The following is a 20,093-nucleotide window of genomic DNA, read 5'->3' on the forward strand; positions in this document are numbered from 1 at the left end:
GGGAGCTTACTGCTGTGCCTGGGGGGCATTGGGGGGCTGACTGGGGGGCACTGGGAGGCACTGGTGCGCCCTGGGGGGTTGCTGGGCAGAGCTGGGGGTCCGTGGGGGGTTACTGGGGGCTGACCAGGGGGCACTGGTGTGGCTGGGGGGGGTGCTGGGCAGTGCTGGGGGTCCACTAGGGGTGTCCGTGTGTGTCCCCGGGGGTCCGTGGGTGTTCCCGGCGGTCCGTGGGTGTTCCCCGGGGGGTGCGTGGAGGTGTCCGTGGGCGTCCCCGGGGGTGCGTGGGGATGTCCGTGGGTGTTCCCCGGGGGGTGCGTGGAGGTGTCCGTGGGCGTCCCCGGGGGTGCGTGGGGGGTGTCCGTGGGGTGTTCCCCGGGGGTGCGTGGGGGTGTCCGTGGGTGTTCCCGCGGGTGCGTGAGGATGTCCGTGGGTGTTCCCCGGGGGGTGCGTGGGGGGTGTCCGTGGGCGTCCCCGGGGCGCTGACGGCCGCGGGCAGGCCGGGACGTGCTGGTGTCGGCGCGGGTGGACGGGACCGCAGCTGCCGGTCAAGCCCACCGTGAAGTGGTTCAAGGGCAAGTGGCTGGAGCTGGGCATCAAGAGCGGAGCCAGGTTCCAGTTCAAGGAGGCCTTCGACAAGGAGAGCAAGGTGGGGGGCACCGGGGGGCACCGGAGGGGACTGCAGGGAGGCAATGGGAGGGGACTGGGAGGGTCTCTCCACTCAGCCCACCCCCAGCCCCACATCTCCAGGTGTCCTGGGGGCACTGGGAGGCTATTGGTGGGTCCTGGTCTGACCCGGGGGGGCTGCTCTCCCTCGCCCCCCAGGTGTACACCTTCGAGCTGAACATCGCCAAGGTGGCCGTGGGGGACCGAGGCGACTACCGCTGCGAGGTGGTAGCCAAGGACAAGCGAGACAGCTGCAGCTTCAACATCGACGTGGAGGGTGCGAGACCCCCCCGGTCCCCCAGACCCATTTAGGACCCTCCCCCGAAGTCCCCCAGACCCATTCGGGACCCCCCAGCCCCCAACCCCTCTCCAAACCTTCCCCCATGGCCCCAAGATGCCACTCCAGGACCTCCTCGATCCCCTCCCAGACCCCTTTAGGGACCACCCCCTCCCCCCCCAAATCCCCCAGACCCATTTGGGACTCTCCCTCTGGAACACCCCCCGAAAGCCCCCTGACCCATTTGGGACCCCCAGAGCCCTCCCCCATGGCCCCAAGATGCCACTCCAGGACCTCCTTGATCCCCTCCCAGGACTCCTTTGGGGACCTCCCTTGAGCTCCCCCCTCTTCTCCCTCCGAGCCCCCCCAGACCCATCTGGGACCCCCCCCCCCCCAAACCCTCCCCTTTCCCCCCCTCCCATCACCCTAAGGGGAGGGGGGAGACTATTTTGGGGGGGCGTGGGGGGGGGTCTGAGCCAAGTTGGGGAGGGGGGTTGTGGCTCAGAGGGGGGGGTCCTGACCTCCTGTGCCCCTCCCCCCCCAGCCTCCTGCCCCACAGACTCCAATGTCCTGCAGAGCTTCAAGAGGACGTGAGTAGGGCAGAGGAGGGGGACCCCCTCCCCAAATCTTCTTGGGGTGGGGACCCCCCCGAGCTTCCAAAAGAACCCCCTCAAAATCCCCTCTCACCTCAGAGACCCTTTCCCCCACCCTGGACCCCCCAAAGAGCTCCCCAGGGACCCACCCAGGACCCAAACATCCCTCCCAGGACCCCCCAAAGACCCCCTCAGGGGCCCCACCCAAGGGCACCCCCCTGGACTCCCCAAGGACTCCTTCAGGGACCCCCCAGGATCCCTGACAGCCCCTAGAGATCCCCACCCCCAAGGACCCCTCAGGAGCCCCTCGGGACCCCAAAGACTCCCCCAGGACCCCTCCCCACACCCTAACTCCCCCTCCACCACCCAAGGGCCCTCTCAGGGCCACTCCCACCAAGGACCCCCACCCTCCCCCACTCCCCCCCCCCAAGACCCTTCCTCAGGACCCCTTCAGGGACTCCCCCAGGACCCCAAGGACCCCCCAAGGACTCCCAAGGGACTTTCTGGGACCCCCCCAAGGACACCCCCCCCAATTTGTGCCCCCCCAGGGGAGATGCCAAGGGGGACGACATGGCAGGGGAGCTGGACTTCAGCGGCCTGCTGAAGAAGAGGTGAGGGAGGAGGAGGGGCTGGGGGGCTCCAGCTGGGTCGGTGAGGATGAGGAAGGTCTGGGGGGGCTCCAGCTGGGTCGGTGAGGATGAGGAAGGTCAGGTTGGGCTCCAGCTGGGTCGGTGAGGATGAGGAAGGTCTGGAGGGGCTCCAGCTGGGTCGGTGAGGATGAGGAGGCGCCGGGGGGGTCCCTCTGAGGCGCTGCCCCCCGCAGGGAGGTGCAGGTGGAGGAGAAGAAGAAGAAGAAGGACGAGGATGATCAGTTCCCGCCGGAGATCTGGGAGCTGCTGAAGGGAGTGACCAAGAAGAGCGAGGTACGAGCGCATCGCCTTCCAGTACGGCATCACCGACCTCAGGGGCATGCTCAAGCGCCTCAAGAAGATCAAGGTGGAGCCCAAGAAGAGCGAAGGTGCCACTGGGGGCCACTGGGAAAGGAGTTAGAGGGGGGGCAGAGGGGGTTTGGGGGGGGGCTAGGAGTCAGGAAAAGGGTTGGGTGGAGGAGGGGGGAAGGGCTGGAGCTGGTCCTCCAGGGGTACAAGAGTGGGGGAGGACCTCAGAGGGAGTGAGAAGGGAGGAGTGGAGGGACTGGGAATGGAGTTGGGGGGGGGTCTGGAGGAGGTTCTGGGGGGGTCTGGAGGAGGTTCTGGGGGGAGGTCTGGAGGGGGTTCTGGGGGGGATCTGGAGGAGGTTCTGGGGGGGGTCTGGAGGGGGTTCTGGGGGGATCTGGAGGAGGTTCTGAGGGGGATCTGGAGGAGGTTCTGGGGGGAGGTCTGGAGGGGGTTCTGGGGGGGGGTCTGGAGGGGGGTTCTGGGGGAGGTCTGGAGGGGGTTCTGGGGGAGGGCTGGAGGGGGTTCTGGGGGGGGGCTGGAGGGGGTTCTGGGGGAGGGCTGGAGGGGGGTTCTGGGGGGGGTCTGGAGGAGGTTCTGGGGGGGGGTCTGGAGGGGCTTCTGGGGGGAGGTCTGGAGGGGGTTCTGGGGGGGGTCTGGAGGGGGTTCTGGGGGGAGGTCTGGAGGGGGTTCTGGGGGGGGGTCTGGAGGGGGTTCTGGGGGAGGGCTGGAGGAGGTTCTGGGGGGGGTCTGGAGGGGGTTCTGGGGGGAGGGCTGGAGGAGGTTCTGGGGGGAGGTCTGGAGGGAGTTCTGGGGGGGCTCTGGAGGGGGTTCTGGGGGGGGAGGTCTGGAGGGGGTTCGGGGGGGGGGTCTGGAGGGGGTTCTGGGGGGGGTCTGGAGGGGGTTCTGGGGGGGGGTCCGGAGGGGGTTCTGGGGGGGGGTTTGGAGGAGGTTCTGGGGGGGGTCCGGAGGGGGTTCTGGGGGGGGGGGTCCGGAGGGGGTTCTGGGGGGGGGTTTGGAGGGGGTTCTGGGGGGGGTCCGGAGGGGGTTCTGGGGGGGGTCCGGTGGGGGTTCTGGAGGCAGTAAAGGGTTTGGGGGGCAGGGGGAAGGGCTGGAGCTGCTCCTCAGGGGGTGGAGGGCTGCGGCTGGGTGGCTTCTGGGGGCTCTGGGGGTGTGCATGGAAGATTTGCTTCAGTTGGAGAAAAAGGGGGGTTAAATTTTCTGCCTTTTGGGCAATTTTGGGCGGACAGTTGAATTTTTTTTTTAAATTTTATTTTTTTTAAATTAAAAAAAAAAATTTTTTTGACTTATAAAAAAGTTTGGAAATTTTTGTTGACTTTTGGATTGGTTTTGGTGATTTTTCTTTCAGGGGATTTTGATTTTGGTTTTGTTTTTTTTCCTTTTTTTTCCCTTTTTTTTGAGTTTTACACAAATTTTTTGGGGCTATTTTGGGGAATTTTAGTTTGGTTTGTGGTTTTTTGTTTTTTTTTTATTCATTTCAGGACTTTTTTTGTGACATTTGAATTGGTTTTAAATTAGAAAAAGTTTGGGGTTCTGTCTGGGATGGTTTGGGCTGCTTTGGGTTTGGGGAACTTGGTTTGGTTTTGGGATTTTTAAGAATTTTGGGGGCATTTGAAATTTTTCTTTTTTTTTTTTTTAATTTTGGGGAATTTTTTTGCACTTTTTTTTATATTTACAATTTTATTTTTTTTCTTAGAAAAAACTTTTGGATTTTTGTTGGGTTTTTGGGATGGTTTTGATGGTTTTGTTTTTAGTTTAGGGAATTTTGAGTTTCAGGAATTGTTTGACTTTCTTTTTGTTTTTAATTTTGGGGATTTTTTTGGGGGGCATTTGGAATTTTTTGATTTTTTTTTTAAATTTGGGGGAATCTTTGGACTTTCTTTTACTTAAAAAACATTTTTTTTTTGTTTAAATTAGAAAAAGTTTGGATTTTTGTTGACTTTTTGGAATGGTTTTGATGATTTTTTTTTTTTTAGCTTGGGGAACTTTGACCTTTTTGAATTTTGGGAATTGATTTTTTTAAGATTTTGGGGAATTTTTTGGCATTTATTTTTTTAAAAAACAATTTATTGAATTTTGAGGAATTTTTGGCCATTTAATTTTTTTTTTTTTTAAATTTAATATTTCCCATTTTTTTTTCAGACTTAGAAAAAGTTTGGAGTTCTGTTGGCTGTTTGGGACGGTTTGGATTGCTTTGGGTTTGGGGAATTTGGAATTGGTTTGATTGTTGGATTGTACTGCTGGGAGGCAGGAGCTGAGCTGCTGGAGGGCAGAGAGGCTCTGCAGAGGGCCCTGGACAGGCTGGGCAGAGGGGCAGAGGCCAAGGGGCAGGAGATTGAACACATCCAAGTGCCAGGTGCTGCACATTGGCCACAGCAACCCCAGGCAGAGCTACAGGCTGGGGTCAGAGTGGCTGAGAGCAGCCAGGCAGAGAGGGACCCTGGGGGTGCTGGTCGATGGTAGGTCTGAACATGAGCCTGCAGTGTGCCCAGGCAGCCATGGAGGGCCAATGGCATCCTGGCCTGCATCAGGAACAGTGTGGCCAGCAGGAGCAGGAGGTCATTCTGCCCCTGTACACTGCACTGGTTAGGCCACACCTCGAGTACTGTGTCCAGTTCTGGGCTCCTCAGGTTAGGAAGGGAGGTTGAACTGCTGGAAGGTGTCCAGAGAAGGGCAACAAAGTTGGTGAGGGGGTCTGGAGCACAGCCCTGGGAGGAGAGGCTGAGGGAGCTGGGGCTGCTTAGCCTGGAGAAGAGGAGGACTCAGGGGAGACCTTCTTGCCTTTGGATTTTTGTTGACTTTTTGGAAAGGTTTTGATGATTTGATTTTATTTTTTTTTAAATTTTGGGGAATTTAGATTTTTTTTTATTTTTACATTTTGGGAATTGTTTGATTCTTTAAAAAATTTTGGGGGAATTTTTTTGGCATCTAATTATTTTTTTTTTTTTTTTTAATTTTGAGGAATTTTTTTGACATTTAAATTTTTTTTTTTTTTTCCATATTTTTGTGGGGAGTTAGGAAAACTTCAGAGCTTTGTTGAGTGTTTTGGGACTCGGTTTCTGAATTTCATTTGTCAGTTTTGGGGAGTTTTGACTTTTTTTTTGGAGTGTTTGGGGTTGGGGGAAAACCTTTTTGGATTTGTGAGGAATTGTTGGAAGCTTCTTTCAAAGTGAATTTCTTGACTGTTCCTTGGACTGCTGGGGGAAGGTTTGGGAAAAGATTCAATGGGTTGGGAATTTGGGGGGGGGGGATTCTAGGGGGGGGAGGGGGGGGAGGATCTGACTGACCCTCTGGGAGCCCCCTCCCCAGCCTTCATCCGGAAGCTGGACCCTGCCTACCAGGTGGACAAAGGGCAACAAGATCAGACTGATGGTGGAGGTCAGCGACCCTGACCTGCCCCTCAAGTGGTACAAGAATGGACAGCTGATCAAACCCAGCAACAAGTGAGGCTGGGAGCCGCTGGGAGCCACTGGGAGAGGAGTTTGGGGGGAGGCTTGAGGAGGTTTGGGGGTCTGAGAGGCAGGAAAAGGGCTGGGAGGGAGAGGAGGAAGGTCTGGAGGTGTTCCTCAGGGGATACAAGAACGGACACCTGATCAAACCCAGCAACAAGTGAGGCTGGGAGCCACTGGGGGGTACTGGGAGCCACTGGGGGGGGACTGGGAGCCACTGGGAGAGGAGTTTGGGGGAGGTTTGAGGGAGTTTGGGGGTCTGAGAGGCAGGAAAAGGGCCAGGAGGGGGAGGAGGAGGAAGGTCTGGAGGTGTTCTTCAGGGGATACAAGAAAGGAGGAGAACTTCAAAGGTAGTGAGAAGGGGAAGTGGGAGCAACTGGGAGGAACTGGGAGAGGGGTTTGGGGGAGGTTTGAGGGAGTTTGTGGGGTCTGGGAGGCAGGAGAAGGGCTTGGCTGTTGAGCGGGAAGACCTTGAGATGTTCCTCATGAGGTAGAAGGGAGGAGGACCTCAAAGCCAAGGACAAGGGAGGCCTGGGCTGGGGTGGAAGTGGGCTGGACTGGGAGGCGCTGGGGGGCGCTGGGAGGCGCTGGGAGGCACTGGGAAGGTGGTCTCCCCCCTCCCCCCAGGTACATCTTCGAGAACGTGGGCCTGAAGCGCATCCTGACCATCCAGAAGTGCTCCCTGGCCGACGACGCAGCCTACGAGTGCAGGGCCAACGACGAGAAGTGCTTCACTGAGGTCTTCGTCAAGGGTCAGCCCCCAACCCCCCCTCCCCTGCCAGATGACACCAAGTATGGGGGGGGAGGGCACACCCCACCCCACCCCCCCCAGCCAATGGGCGTCACCTTGACCCTTGGTGGGTGTCCTGCAGAGCCTCCGGTGACCATCGCCAAGGGGTTGGATGACCAGCAGGTCGTGGTCGGGGATAGGGTGGTGCTGGAAGCTGAGGTGTCTGAGGAGGGGGCCCAGGTGATGTGGTGAGTCTGGGGTTGGGTTGGGTTGGTTGAGTTGGGTTAGGTTGGGTTGAGTTGGTTGAGTTGAATTAGGTTGGGTTGGTTGAGTTGAATTAGGTTGGGTTGAGTTGAGTTGGATTGGGTTGGTTGAGTTGAGTTGGATTGGGTTGGGTTGGGTTGAGTTGTGTTGGGTCAGGTTGGGTAGAGGTAGGTTGAAGAGTTTGATTGGGTTGGTTGAGTTGGGTGGGAGGCCCATCTCTACCTCCCTCTCCATCACCTCCACCTCTACCATCTCCATCATCTCCATCACCTCCCCCTCCACCACCTCCCCCTCCACCCCTTCCACCCCCTCCTCCTCCTCCCCCTGGGCAGGATGAAGGATGGGGTGGAGCTGACCAGGGAGGAGACCTTCAAGTACCGCTTCAAGAAGGACGGCAAGAAGCACTATCTGATCATCAATGAGGCCACCAAGGAGGACACAGGGCGCTACAAGATCATGACCAACGGGGGGGGGAGAGCGAGGGCCGACCTCATTGTGGAAGGTCTTCTCCAGGGGCTGCTCCTGAAGGCTCTCCAGGAACTCCTGGAGAGGTTTGGGAGGAGGGTTTGAGAGGTTTTATGGAGCCCCTAGAGGTCTTGGGAGGTCCTTGAGGGTCTCCAGAAGGTCCTGGAGATGTTTAGGAGGGAGGTTGAGAGGTTTTACAGAGTCCCTGGAGGTCCTGAAGAGTCTCCAGAAGCACCTGGAGATGTTTGAGGCATCTCTAGAAGGTCCTGGAGATCTTTGGGATGGGGGTTGAGGGGTTTTATGGAGCCCCTGGAGATCTTGGGTGGTCCTCAAGCATCTCCAGAAGGTCCTGGAAATGTTTGGGAGGGGGATTGAGAGGTTCTGTGGTGTCCTGAAGGTCCATGAGGAAATCTTGAAGGGGTTCGAGGCACGCAGGAAGATCTCAAAAGGGTTTGGGGGGCACCAAGGAGGATCTCAGAGGGGTTCTGGAGGCACTCATGGAGGTCCTGAAGGATTTGGGGGGCACCAAGGAGGATCTCAGAGGGGTTCTGGAGGCACCTATGGAGATCCTGAAGGGTTTGGGGGGCACCAAGGAGGATCTCAGAGGGGTTCTGGAGGCACTCATGGAGGTCCTGAAGGGTTTGGGGGCCCCAGGAGGCTGTGGGGGCCTTGGGTGGGAGATGAAGGCCTTGGTGTCCTGCCCTGGCACAGAGAAGCAGCTGGAGGTGCTGCAGGACATCGCGGACCTGACGGTGAAGGCCTCGGACCAGGCGGTGTTCAAGTGCGAGGTCTCTGACGAGAAGGTCACCGGCAGGTGGTTCAAGAACGGGGTGGAGGTGAAGCCCTCCAAGAGGATCCACATCACCCACGCCGGCAGGTGGGCACCCCGGGGCGGGCAGGGCGGGGGGGCAGCTGGGGAGGGGCTGGGAGCCACCCCCGAGGGACCTGGAACGCAGCGTGAGGGACTTGGAGCCCTCCCGGGGGAGCTCAGAGAGGCTCTGGAGGAGCTCGTGGAGGTCTTCAAGGGGCTGAAACCCCTTGGGGTTGGGGGCCTGGGGGGGCCCCGTGGGCACCTGGGGGGGCTTCTGGTGGCCCCATGGTCACCTGGGGTGGCATTTGGTGGCCCCCAGGATCCACAAGCTGGTGATCGACGACGTGCGGCCGAGAGGACGAAGGGGACTACACCTTCGTGCCCGATGGCTTCGCCCTCTCCCTCTCTGCCAAGCTCAACTTCCTGGGTGGGCACCCGGGGGGCACTTGGGGGACAGTGAGAGGGCCCGGGGGGGCACTTCTGGGGCTGAGGGGAGGAGCGGTTAGGGGGCCAGAGGGGACACTTGTGGGGCTGGGGGGTTTCTTGGGAGGCACTTGTGGGGCAGTTATGGGGCCGGGGGGGGGACTTGGGGGACTGGGGGGGGGGTCAGTTAGGGAGCCAGAGGGGTCACTTGGGGGGCACTTATGGGGCAAGAGGTGGGACATGGGAGGCTAGGGGGCAGATACTGGGCACTTGGAGGGCAGTTAGGGGACCCTGGGGGCACTTCTGTGGCTGGGGGGGCAGTTATGGGGCTGGGGGGAACTTGGGGGGCACTTAGGGGGCTGGGAGGTACTTGGGGGGCAGGAGGTGGCACTTGGGGGGGGCTGGGTGGGACACTTGGGGGGCAGTTGTGGGGCTGGAAGGGCACTTGGGCAGCACATATGGGGCGGGGTGGGGCACTCGGGGGACACTTGGGGGTCCCAGAGGTGCCCATTTAATGCCCCCCAATTTGTGCCCCCCAGAGATCAAGGTCGAGTACGTCCCCAAGCAAGGTGAGGAATTGCAGGGGGCAGTGGGGGTGGCAGTGGGGGTGGGGGCTGTGGCCACTGGGTTGGCACTGGTGGCACTGGGGTGACACTGGTGGCACCTGGGTGCCCCCCACGATCCACCTGGCACCACCCAGAAGGTCCTGGGGGTGGCCCTTGGGTGGCCCTTGGCTGCCCTTGGAGCCTCGTGGGCAGCCCCGGGGGGGCACTTGGACACCTTTGCTGCCCCGTGGGCATCCCCGGGGGGGCAGTAGTGTCACCTGGGTGCCCCCGGTGCCCCCAGAGCCCCCCAAGATCCACCTGGACTGCTCGGGGAAGGCGACGGAGAACGTCCTGGTGGTGGTGGCAGGGAACAAGCTGCGCCTGGACGTCCCCATCAGCGGCGAGCCCGCGCCCACCGTCACCTGGATGAAGGGTGACAAGGTGGCGCTGCCACCCGGCCCCCTGCCGCCCCCCTGCCGCCCCCCTGCCCCCTTGGCCCCCTGGCCCTCCTCTCCCCTGACCCACCCTCTCCGCCTGTGCCCCACCTCCCCCCCACAATGTCCCCAACCTCCCCAATGCCTCCAGTGTCCCCTTGGTGTCCCCAAGCCCCCAGGGTCCCCTTGGCGTCCCCTTGGTGTCCCCAAGCCCCCAGGGTCCCCTTGGTGCCCCGTGTCCCCTCGATGTCCCCTGGGTGTCCCCAGGAGCTCAGTGCCACCAAGGGCAGGGCCAGGCTGTGGCAGGAGCAGGACCCTTGGTGTCCCCAGTGTCCCCAACCTCCCTCATGTCCCCATCCCCTCCAGTGTCCCCAATGTCCCCCGTGTGTCCCCAGGAGTTCAATGTCACCGAGGGCAGGGCCAGGCTGGAGCAGAAGCAGGACCTGAGCAGCTTTGTCATCGAGAGCGCCGAGCGTGGGGACGAAGCCACCTACAGCATCAAGGTCACCAACCCCGTGGGGGAGGACAGTGCCACCATCCAGCTGAAGGTCGTGGGTGCGTGGGGACAGCCTGGGGACAGCCTGGGGACAGTGGGGACAGGCTGGGGAGATGGGAGGGGGTTTGGGGGGGGACTGGGCACAGGGGGACGGGGGGCGGGGGGGACAGGGGACAAGGGAACAGAGTGGAGGGAACAGGAGGGACAGAGGAGAGGGGGAGAGGGGCCGGGGGGGTGAGGGGGTGGCTGTGCAGGCTGTCCCCATGTCCCCTCCTGTCCCCTGTGTCCCCCCTAGACGTCCCTGACCCCCCCGAGGCCGTGAGGGTGACCTCGGTGGGGGAGGATTGGGCAGTGCTGGAGTGGCAGCCACCAGCCTACGACGGGGGACAGCCGGTGACAGGTAGGGGACACAGGGACCCTCTGCCACCTGTGTCCTTTGTGCTCCTCTGTGTCACCTCCTGTCCCCTGTTCCCCTCTGTGTTCCCTCCTGTGTCCCTTGTGCCACCTTCTGTGCCACCTCTATGTCCCCTGTGCCACCTCTGTGTCCCCTGTGCCACCTTCTGTGCCACCTCTATGTCCCCTGAGCCACCTCTGTGTCCCCTGTGCCACCTTCTGTGCCACCTCTGTCCTCTGTGCCACCTCTGTGCCCCCTGTGCCACCCTCTGTGCCACCTCTGTGTCCCTTGTGCCACCTTCTGTGTCCCCTTCTGTCCCCTGTCCTGCTCTGTGTCCCCATCCCAGTGTCCCCAATCTCCTCATGCCCCCAGCTGACCCCCAGCCCTCCCCACCATGTCCCCAGTGATGTCCCCTCATGTCCCCATCCCAGTGTCCCTATCTCAGTGTCCCCAGCTGCCCCCATTGTGCCCTCCTGTGCCCCCCAGGCTACCTGATCGAGAGGAAGAAGAAGGGCTCCATGAGGTGGATGAAGCTGAACTTCGAGGTGCTGCAGGCCACCAGCTTCGAGGCCAGCAGGATGATCGAGGGGGGTGCTGTACGAGATGAGAGTCTTCGCCGTCAACGCCATCGGCGTCTCCCAGCCCAGCCTCAACACCCAGCCCTTCATGCCCATAGGTGCCAGGGGCACGGGGGGCGGCAGGCAGCTGGAGAGGCTTGGAGAGCTCTAAAGGGAGGCTGAGGGCATCTCAGGGGGGTTGGGAGAGGTCACGGGGGGGGAGGTCCTAGAGAGGCTCTGGGGAGGTCTTGGTGGGATTTGAGGTCTTTTGGGGGGGGTCCCAGAGGGGTTTTGGGGTCTCCTGGGGTGGGTTTTGATGGGGGGAATTTTTTGGGGGTCTCTGATGGCTTTTTGGGGTCCTCCCTCCCCAGAATAAAATTGGGGAGGGGTCTTGGGTGCAATCTGGGGGCGACCTGGGAGGGTCCCACAGGGGGGTTTGGGGTCTCCTGGGGTGGTTTTGGGAAGGGATTTTTTTGGGGGGGGGCTGCTCGGGGTGCTCTTTTATGGGGGGTCTCTGATGGATTTTGGGGGTCCCCCCGCAGCCCCCACCAGCGAACCCACCCACCTGGTGCTGGATGACGTCACAGACACCACAGCCACCCTCAAGTGGAGACCCCCGGAGCGGCTGGGGGCTGGGGGCATCGACGGCTACCTGGTGGAGTTCTGCAAGGAGGGGGGTCCGTGGGGGGGGGACCCCGAACTTATTGGGGGGGGGGGGGCTGGATTCATTAGGAAGGGTCCCAAAGGGAGAGGAAGGGGCACTGGGAGGGGGGAGGGGGCAAAAAGGGGTAGGGGGGGAGAGAAATTTTGGGGGGGGGGTCTCCTAAATTAACTGGGGGGTGGTCCTGGTTTCATTGGGAGGGGTCTCAAAAGAGGGGACCCCTCCCCCCACCCCACTGCCCCCCAGCCCTCCCCCCCCATGCCCCATAGCACCCCCAAGCCCTCCTGTCCCCAACCCCTCCCCCACTGCCCCTCAAACCCTCCTGTTCTGAGCCCCCAAGCTCGGAGCCCCCCCAACCCCCACACCCCACTGCCCCCCAACTCCTGCCCCCCAACTCCTCCTGCCCCTCAGTCGCACACCCCCAGCTCCCCCAACCCCTTCCCCATCACCCCCAACCCCCACTGTCCCCCCAACCCCTTCCCCTTCAACCCCTTCCCCTTCAACCCTTCTCCACCTCCCGCTCTCTCGCCCCCTACCATCACCCCCACAGGCCCCCAAACCCCCCATTGCCCCCAAATCCCTTCCCCGCTGCCCCCCACCTACGCTGCCCCCCGAAAGCCTCTTCCCCATCCCCCTGTTCCCCTTTAAACCCTTCTCCACCTCCCCCTCTCTCACCCCCCTCCCCCCTTACTCACCTTCCCCCTTCCCCCCCCCAGAGGACACCTGGACCCCCGCCCACGAGGGGCTGGTGGAGCGCTGTGGGCTGACGGTGCGGGGGCTGCCCACGGGCGAGAAGCTTCTCTTCAGGGTCCGGGGGGTCAACATCGCCGGCAAGAGCCCCCCGGCCACCCTGGCCCAGCCTGTGACCATCCGAGAGATCGTCGGTGGGTGGGGGAGGGGCTGGGAGGGACTAGGAGGGGGACAGGGAGGGGCTGGGAGGGGTGGGAGGGGCTGGGAGGGACTAGGAGGGGGACAGGGAGGGGCTGGGAGGGATTGGGAGGGGGACAGGGAAGGGCTGGGAGGGGTGGGAAGGGCTGGGAGGCATCCAAAGGGGTTTGGAAGGGTCTTGAAGGGGGTTGGAGGCAACTCAAAGGGGTCTGGGGGCATCTAGAAGGGGGCTTGGGGAGGGCTCGGGGGGTCTGAGGGCATCTCAGGGGAGTTGGTGGCATCTAAAGGGGGTTGGAAGGGTCTCAGGAGGGTCTGGAGGGGTCTCGGGGGGTGGGGAGGGGTCTCAAAGGGGTCTGGGACCACCTCTGTGCCCCCTCAGAGCGCCCCAAGATTCGGCTGCCCAGGCACCTGCGGCAGACCTACGTGAGGCAGGTCGGGGAGCCAGTGAACCTTGTGATCCCCTTCCAGGTGGGCTTGGGGGGCTGCCCCTTAGATCTGTGGGGCTGGGGACAGCAGTTATGGGGTTCTGGGGGGGTCCTAGGGTCAGTTGGGGGGGTCCTAGGGTCAGTTGTGGGGGCCTGGGGGTCTCTAAGGGGCTTTGGGAGGCACCTGGCGGTGGCAGACAAGTCCTAGATCTAAAGGGTGGTGGCTGCCCCATGGATCTGTGGGGCTGGGCGCAGCAGGTATGGGGTCTGGGGGTGTCCTGGGGTCAGTTAGGGGGAGCTGGGGGGTCTGGGGTCACTTATGGGGGTCTGGGGGGGGTAAATGGGGTGGTCCTAGAGGTGGCAGACAGGCCTCAGCCCCATGGGTGGTGAGAAGCCAAGGGAGCTGTGGGGATGCCCCACAGATCTGTGGGGCTGGGGGCAGCAGGTATGGGGTCTGGGGGGGTCCTGGGGTCAGTTGTGGGGGGCTGGGGGTCTCCCAAAGCAATTTGCCATACTGGGAGCACTGGGAGCTTACTGGAAGTGGGGTTTGGGGCACCCCCAGCCCCACAGCACTATGGGGCAGCCCCACAGCTGGTTCCCCTTCGTTTTTGGGGGGCAGGGCAAGCCCAGACCGGTGGTGACGTGGAGCAAGGAGGGCTCGGAGCAGCTCGGGGGGGAGGTCCATGTCCGGAACTCAGCCTCCGACTCCGTGTTCTTCATCCGCTCTGCCGCCCGCAGCCACTCCGGGCTGTACCGCATGACGCTGCAGATCGAGAACCTCACCGACGAGGCAGAGCTGCGCCTGCGCATCGTGGGTGAGCGCTGGGGGGCGCTGGCAGGGGCTGGGAGGGCAGTGGGATGGAGATGATGAGCTGCAGTTCCGTGCATGAGCGCTGGGGGGCGCTGGGAGGGACTGGGAGGGCAGTGGGAGGGAGAGGCTGTGAGCGATCAGGATGTGCTGCCGTTCCGCGGGTGGGCGCTAGGTGGTGCTGGGAGGGCTTGGGAGAGCAGTCGGGGGGCGATAATGAGCTACAGTTCCCCGGATGGGCACTAGAGGGCGCTGGGAGGGACTAGGAGGGCAGTGGGAGGGAGAGGCTGAGTGAGCAGGATGAGCTGCTGGGATTGCTCTGTGCTGCTCTCTAGAGGTCTGTACTGGTCCGGACTGGTCTATAGAGGTCCGGACTGGTCCATACTGGTCCATACTGGTCTATAGAGGTCCGGACTGGTCCGTACTGGTCTATAGAGGTCCGGACTGGTCCATACTGGTCCGGACTGGTCCATACTGGTCCATACTGGTCTATAGAGGTCCGGACTGGTCCATACTGGTCCGGACTGGTCCATACTGGTCCATACTGGTCTATAGAGGTCCGTACTGGTCTATAGAGGTCTGTACTGGTCCGTACTGGTCCGTACTGGTCCATACTGGTCTATAGAGGTCTGGACTGGTCCGGACTGGTCCATACTGTTCTACACTGGTCCGGACTGGTGCTTACTGGTCCGTACCGGTCGGTGCTGCTGCAGAGCGGCCGGGGCCGCCGCGGGCAGTGCAGGTGAAGGAGGTTTGGGGCTTCAATGCCCTGCTGGAGTGGGAGGCGCCAGCCGACGACGGCAACGCCGAGATCAGCGGGTACAGCGTGGAGAAGGCTGACACCCGGAGCATGGTGAGACCCACAGCCACCCAGAGCTGCCCCATAGTGACCCCCGAGTGACCCATAGAGACCCATAGGGACCCATAGCGACCCATGGGAAGTCATAGAGAGCCATAGGAACATATAGAGACCCATAGAGATCTGTAGTGACCTATAGAGAGCCATAGTGACCCATATCGAGCCATAGAAAGCCATAGGGACCCATAGCAACCCATAGAGACCCGTAGAAACCCATAGAGATCCATAGCAACCTATAGAGACCCATAACAACCCATAGTGACCCATAGTGACCCATAGGGACCCCCTCCTCTCACTCCTAGGACCCCTCCCAAGCCCTCCAGCTGCCCCTCAAGCCCTGTTCTGCCCCCTCCAGGAGTGGTTCTGGGTGCTGGAGCACACCAGGCTGCCCCACATCTGCCCCTCCAGCCCCATAACTTCCCCCAGGAGCCCTTTAGCTGCCCCTAAGAGCCCCCCAGCTGCAGCCCTCAGCCCCATTTTTGCTCACTCAACCCCCCCCTGAACTGCCCCCAGGAGCCCCGGAACTGCCCCTCCAGTGCCACGACTGCCCCCGCGAGCCCTGGAACTGCCCCTCCAGCCCCATAACTGCCCCTCCAGCCCCATAATTGCTCCCTCGCCCCCTCCAGCTGCCCCCCAAGCCCCTTTCTGTGCCCCCCCGCAGGAGTGGTTCCGGGTGCTGGAGCACACCAGGCTGCCTCGCTGCACGGTCTCGGAGCTGGTGCTGGGCAATGAGTATCTGTTCAGGGTCTACAGCCACAACATGGTTGGGGCCAGCGAGACCCCCGGGGTCTCCTCCAACACCGCCAAGATCCCCCGGCCGGGTATGGCAGGGGGAGCCCCTGGGGAGGGTTCCTGAAGCGCTCTGGGGGGATCCTGGAGGGGTCTGGGGGGGCTGGAGTGCGCTAGAGGGGGAGCAAGCCCTGGTTTAGGGGGTCCTGAGGTGTCTGGGGGGGGTCTTTAGGGGGTCCTATGGAGGTGTGGGGGTGTCCTATGGGGATCTGGGAGGGATCTGAGGGGTCTGCGGGGGGTCTTTAGGGGGTTTGGGGGGGATTCGAGGGGTCCGGGGGGGGGGTATCTAGGGGATCCTAAGGGGTTTTGGGGGGAGTCCTAAGGGGGCCTGGGGGGGTCCTGAGGGGTCCTGGGAGATCTTTAGGGGGTTCTAAGGGGGTCTGGGGAGGATCTGAGGGGTCTGAGGGGGTCTTGAGGGGGTCCTGAGGGGGCTTGGGGGATTTGATGAGTCTGGGGCGGGGTCCTGGAGGGGGCTGGAGGAGGAGCAAGCCCTGGTTGGGGAGGGTCGGGGGGGGGGTTGCGAAGGGGTTTGCGGGGGGGGCTGTGTGTGTGAGGGGTCTGAAGGGGTCCTGGCAGGACCTGGGGGGATCAGGGAAACTTGAGGGGGGGTCCTAAGGAAGTTTTTGTGCCCCCTCCCTGCCCAGAGCTGAGGCTGAAGCCCCCCCAGTACCAGGAGCACGATTTCCGCTCTGCCCCCCAGTTCCTGACCCCCCTGGTGGACCGCAGCGCCGTGGCTGGGTACAGCACCGCCCTCAACTGCGCCGTCAGGGGGCACCCCAAGGTGAGGAGGGGTCCCCGAAACTCGGGGGGTCCCCGAAATTGGGGGGGGGGTCGCTAGAAGTGGAAGGGACCCCAAAGTAAGAGGGGGAAAGGAAAGGGGGAGGAAGGGAACTGCTGGGAGCAGCCTAAACGTTGGGGAGCCCCCAACACTTGGGGGGGTCTTGGGGGTCGCCAAAATTGAGGAGGGATCCCTAAAGCTGAGGAGGGGTCCCCAAAACTCATGGGGGGGGGGTCCCGGGATTGAGGGAGGGGTCGTTAAAAGTCGAAGGGACCCCAAAGATGAAAGGGAGGGAGAGGAAATGGGGAGGAAGGCAACTGCTGGGGGGTAGTCCCAAAGCTGGGGGGCTCGGGGGGGGTCCCCCAATTTTTCGGGGACATCCCAAATTCCGGAGGGTTTTGGGGTGACCCTGGGCCGATCCCCAACGTTTGAGGCTCTCCCCAAAAAGAGATTTAGGGCTAGAAATTGAGGTCTGGGGTCTTTGGGGTTGGTTTTGGGGCTGATTTTTGGGGTCCCACAACTTCGGCCACACCGCCCCCCCCGACACCCCCCCCAAAATATTTTGGAGTGCTGCTGAGGCTTTGAGGGCGACCCTGGGGGGTCCCCCACAATTTGGGCTCCCCCCATAGGAGATTTGGGGCTAGCAATGGAGGTCTGGGGTCTTTGGAGTGGCCTTGGGCTGGGTTCGGGGTTGCCTTGAGGCCGATTTTTGGGTCCCCAAAGTTTTTGGGGTGCAGCTGAGGGCTTGGGGGTGACCCTGGGGGGGGGCTCCCAACATTTTGGGCTCCCCTAGAAAGGAGACTTGGGACTGGAAATGGAGGTCTGGGGTCTTTGGAGTGGGTTTGGGGTGGGGGTTGGGACTGATTTTGGGGTCCCCCGGTTTTGTTGCACCCCCCCATTTTTCTGGGGTGCAGCTGAGGGTTTTGGGGTGTCCCCCCCGCAGCCCAAGGTGGTGTGGATGAAGAACCAGGTGGCCATTGGGGAGGACCCCAGGTTCCTGGCCAGGCACAGCCAGGGGGTCCTGACGCTGCTGATCCGCAAGCCAGGACCCTTCGACGGAGGAGTCTACACCTGCAGGGCCAGCAACGAGCTGGGGGAGGCCCTGACCGAGTGCAGGCTGGAGATCAGGGGTGAGCGGGGGGGACCCCGAAACCGGCTGGGGGGTCCCCGAAATCATGGGGGGGGCGTGAAAGTTGGGGAGGGGGGTGATGAAAGGTGGGGGAGGGGATGGAAGGGGAAGGGAGGTGGCTGGGGGCTGGCTGGAGGAAGGGGGATTTGGAGGGGCTGAGGGGGGGGTCCCCAACGTTGGAGAGGGTCCCTAAAGGTGAGGGGGGGGTCCCTAAAGTAGGGGAGGGGTCCCCAAAGTTGGAGGGGGGTCGTTGAAGCTGCGGAGGAGGCAATGAAAGGTGGGGGAGGGGAAGAAAGGGGAAGGGAGGTGACTGGGGGCTGGAGAGAGGCAGTGGCAGGGGGGGAGGAAGGAAGGGTTTGGGGGACCCTGAAGTTTGGAGGCTCCTTGGGGGTTGGGGGGGGGTCCCCAAAATCGGGGAGGGGTCTCTGAAATTGGGGGTGTGTGCTTAAAATCGAGGGGGACATTAAAGTATGGGGAGGGGTCCAGAAGTTGAGGGGTGGGTGTTCTTGGGGTCGGGGGGGGTCCCTAAAATGGAGGGGGGGGTCCCTAGATATGGGGGGGGTCAGTTGAGATTGGGTACAGGACATTGAAACGGGGGAGGGGGCTGGAAGATGGGGGGGGGGGAGGGAATTTAGGGGTCCCTGCGGTGGGGGGGGGGAAAATCTGAGGGGTCCCGGGGGGTCCGGGGTCTGGGTGGGTGGCGGTAAAATGAGGGGGGGGGCGACTGCAACCACAGCCCCCCACCCATGTGAGGCTTTTTCTTCCCTCGCAGTGCCGCAGTGAGGAGGAAGCAGGAGGTGAGGGGGGAGGGGCTGTTAATTAGGGGAGGATAAATAGGAGGAGGGAATTTATTAGGGGTTCATTAATTGGGATGTTAATAAGGGGAGGGCATCGGGGTTGAGTAATTTGAGATGATCAATTGGGGGGATAATTAATTGGTGGTTAATTAGCGGTTAATGAAGCGGGCGGCTTCATTAGGGCGTTAATATGGAGTTAATGTGGCTGATTAATTTGGGTTAATTATTTTGGGTTAATGAATTGGGGGTTAATTAATGTTCAATACATTGGGCTGATTAATAAGGGGTTAATTAATTACTTTGCAGATAAGTTATTTTGGGGTTAATTAATTGGACCGATTAATATGGGTTAATTAATTGGAGTGATTAATGGGGGTTAATTAGTGGTTGAGTAGTGGTGAATTGGGTTGATTAATTAGGGGTCAGCTAATTGGGTTGATCAATTAGTGCTTAATCATGTGTTAAGGCTTAACTAACTGTGCTGATTAATTGGGGGCTAAACAATTATTGATTAACTATGGTTAATTAATTTGACTAGTTAATTTGGGTTAATTAATTAAGGGTTCATTAAGTTTTATTTAATAGCTCTGATTAATAGGGGTTTAATTAATTAGCCGTTAAATAGGAGCCAATTAATAGGGCAGGCAAACAGGGGCATATTAATTAGTGGTTATTTAGGGATAAGTAATTCTGCACTATTAATTCGAATTAATTTGGATTATTAATAGTTTAATTTATTTGGGGTTAATTAAATGGACTGATTAACAGGTGTTAATTAATTAGGAGATAATTAAGGATTAATTAACTGTGCTGATCAATTGGGGATTAAATAATTACTGGTTAATATGGAGTTAATTAATCCGGATGGTTAATTCGGGATAATTAAGGGTTGATTGAGTCAATTCATAAATCTGATTAAATGTGGATTAAATAATTGGGGGTTAATTAGGAATTAATTAAGGGATAATCTGGGGTTTAATTAAGTGGGTGAGATTTATTTGGGCGGGGGCTAAATTTGGTTTATTAAGGTGGGTTAATTAATTGGGAGGTTAGTCATTGGGGCTAATTTGGGGGCTAATTAACTAAGAGGGGTTAATTAGATGGAACATGAGGGCTGGGGAGACTCCATTGGGGGGGGAGAGGGGCAATTAGGGGTGAATTAATGAGGACGGAGTCACTTGGGGGGGGAAGAAGGAACTTAATAGAGCGCTAATTAATTAGGGGGAGTTAATTAGTGGGGGGTTAATTAACCCTCCCTTTTTCTTCCTTCCCTTCCCTTCCAGGCTCAATGTTGGGGGGGGCCCAAAATTGACCTCCCCAGAATAAATGGAAGGTTCCAGAACCACCTCTCTGAGTCTCATTAACTGCTGGGGAGGTGATCGATGAATTGGGGATAGATTAATTGGGAGATGGATTAACTGGGGGGAGGGAGATGATTAATTGGGGCAATACAGGAGACTGCAGCGCCCCCTGGTGGCATCCAGACGGTAACGACCAGGTGGGGGCTCGGGATACTAGGAAGGAGCTGGTTTGGGCTCCAGTCCCAGGTTGGAGCTGGGTTGGGCTCCAGTCCCAGGCTGGGAACTGGTTTGGGCTCCAGTCCCAGGTTGGGAGCTGGTTTGGGCTCCAGTCCCAGGCTGGGAGCTGGGTTGGTCTCCAGTCCCAGGTTGGGAGCTGGGTTGGGCTCCAGTCCCAGGTTGGGAGCTGGGTTGGGCTCCAGTCCCAGTTGGGAGCTGGGTTGGGCTCCAGTCCCAGGTTGGGAGGTGGGTTGGGCTCCAGTCCCAGGTTGGGAGCTGGGTTGGGCTCCAGTGCCAGGTTGGGAACTGAGCTGGGTTCCAGTCCCAGTTTGGGAACTGGGTTGGGCTCCAGTGCCAGGTTGGGAACTGAGCTGGGCTCCAGTCC

The 20,093-nt window shown here is 60.2% G+C and overlaps 1 protein-coding gene across 1 annotated transcript; it reads left to right on the plus strand.

Moving 5' to 3' along the window:
• Positions 1 to 496: 496 nt before the first annotated feature.
• On the plus strand, positions 497 to 19,537 carry LOC137459590 (myosin-binding protein C, fast-type-like; the record flags this gene model as incomplete). The annotated part of the gene is given in 31 exon segments (XM_068170415.1): positions 497 to 528; positions 530 to 646; positions 823 to 940; positions 1,485 to 1,530; positions 2,082 to 2,144; positions 2,357 to 2,456; positions 2,458 to 2,551; positions 5,799 to 5,836; positions 5,838 to 5,932; positions 6,566 to 6,690; positions 6,811 to 6,916; positions 7,265 to 7,434; positions 8,109 to 8,274; positions 8,528 to 8,561; positions 8,563 to 8,635; positions 9,171 to 9,200; positions 9,478 to 9,617; positions 10,006 to 10,165; positions 10,402 to 10,506; positions 10,987 to 11,087; positions 11,089 to 11,176; positions 11,600 to 11,734; positions 12,435 to 12,602; positions 12,986 to 13,074; positions 13,651 to 13,846; positions 14,553 to 14,692; positions 15,360 to 15,519; positions 16,132 to 16,268; positions 17,209 to 17,395; positions 18,167 to 18,191; positions 19,475 to 19,537. Coding segments are annotated over 30 exon segments (3,224 nt in total), but the record flags the coding sequence as incomplete, so codon positions are not given.
• Positions 19,538 to 20,093: the final 556 nt, after the last annotated feature.

This window comes from Melanerpes formicivorus, unplaced genomic scaffold (genome assembly GCF_026170545.1).
Source record: "Melanerpes formicivorus ecotype bairdi unplaced genomic scaffold, bMelFor1.0.p_v2 SCAF_377, whole genome shotgun sequence".
NCBI classification, from domain to species: Eukaryota; Metazoa; Chordata; class Aves; order Piciformes; family Picidae; genus Melanerpes; species Melanerpes formicivorus.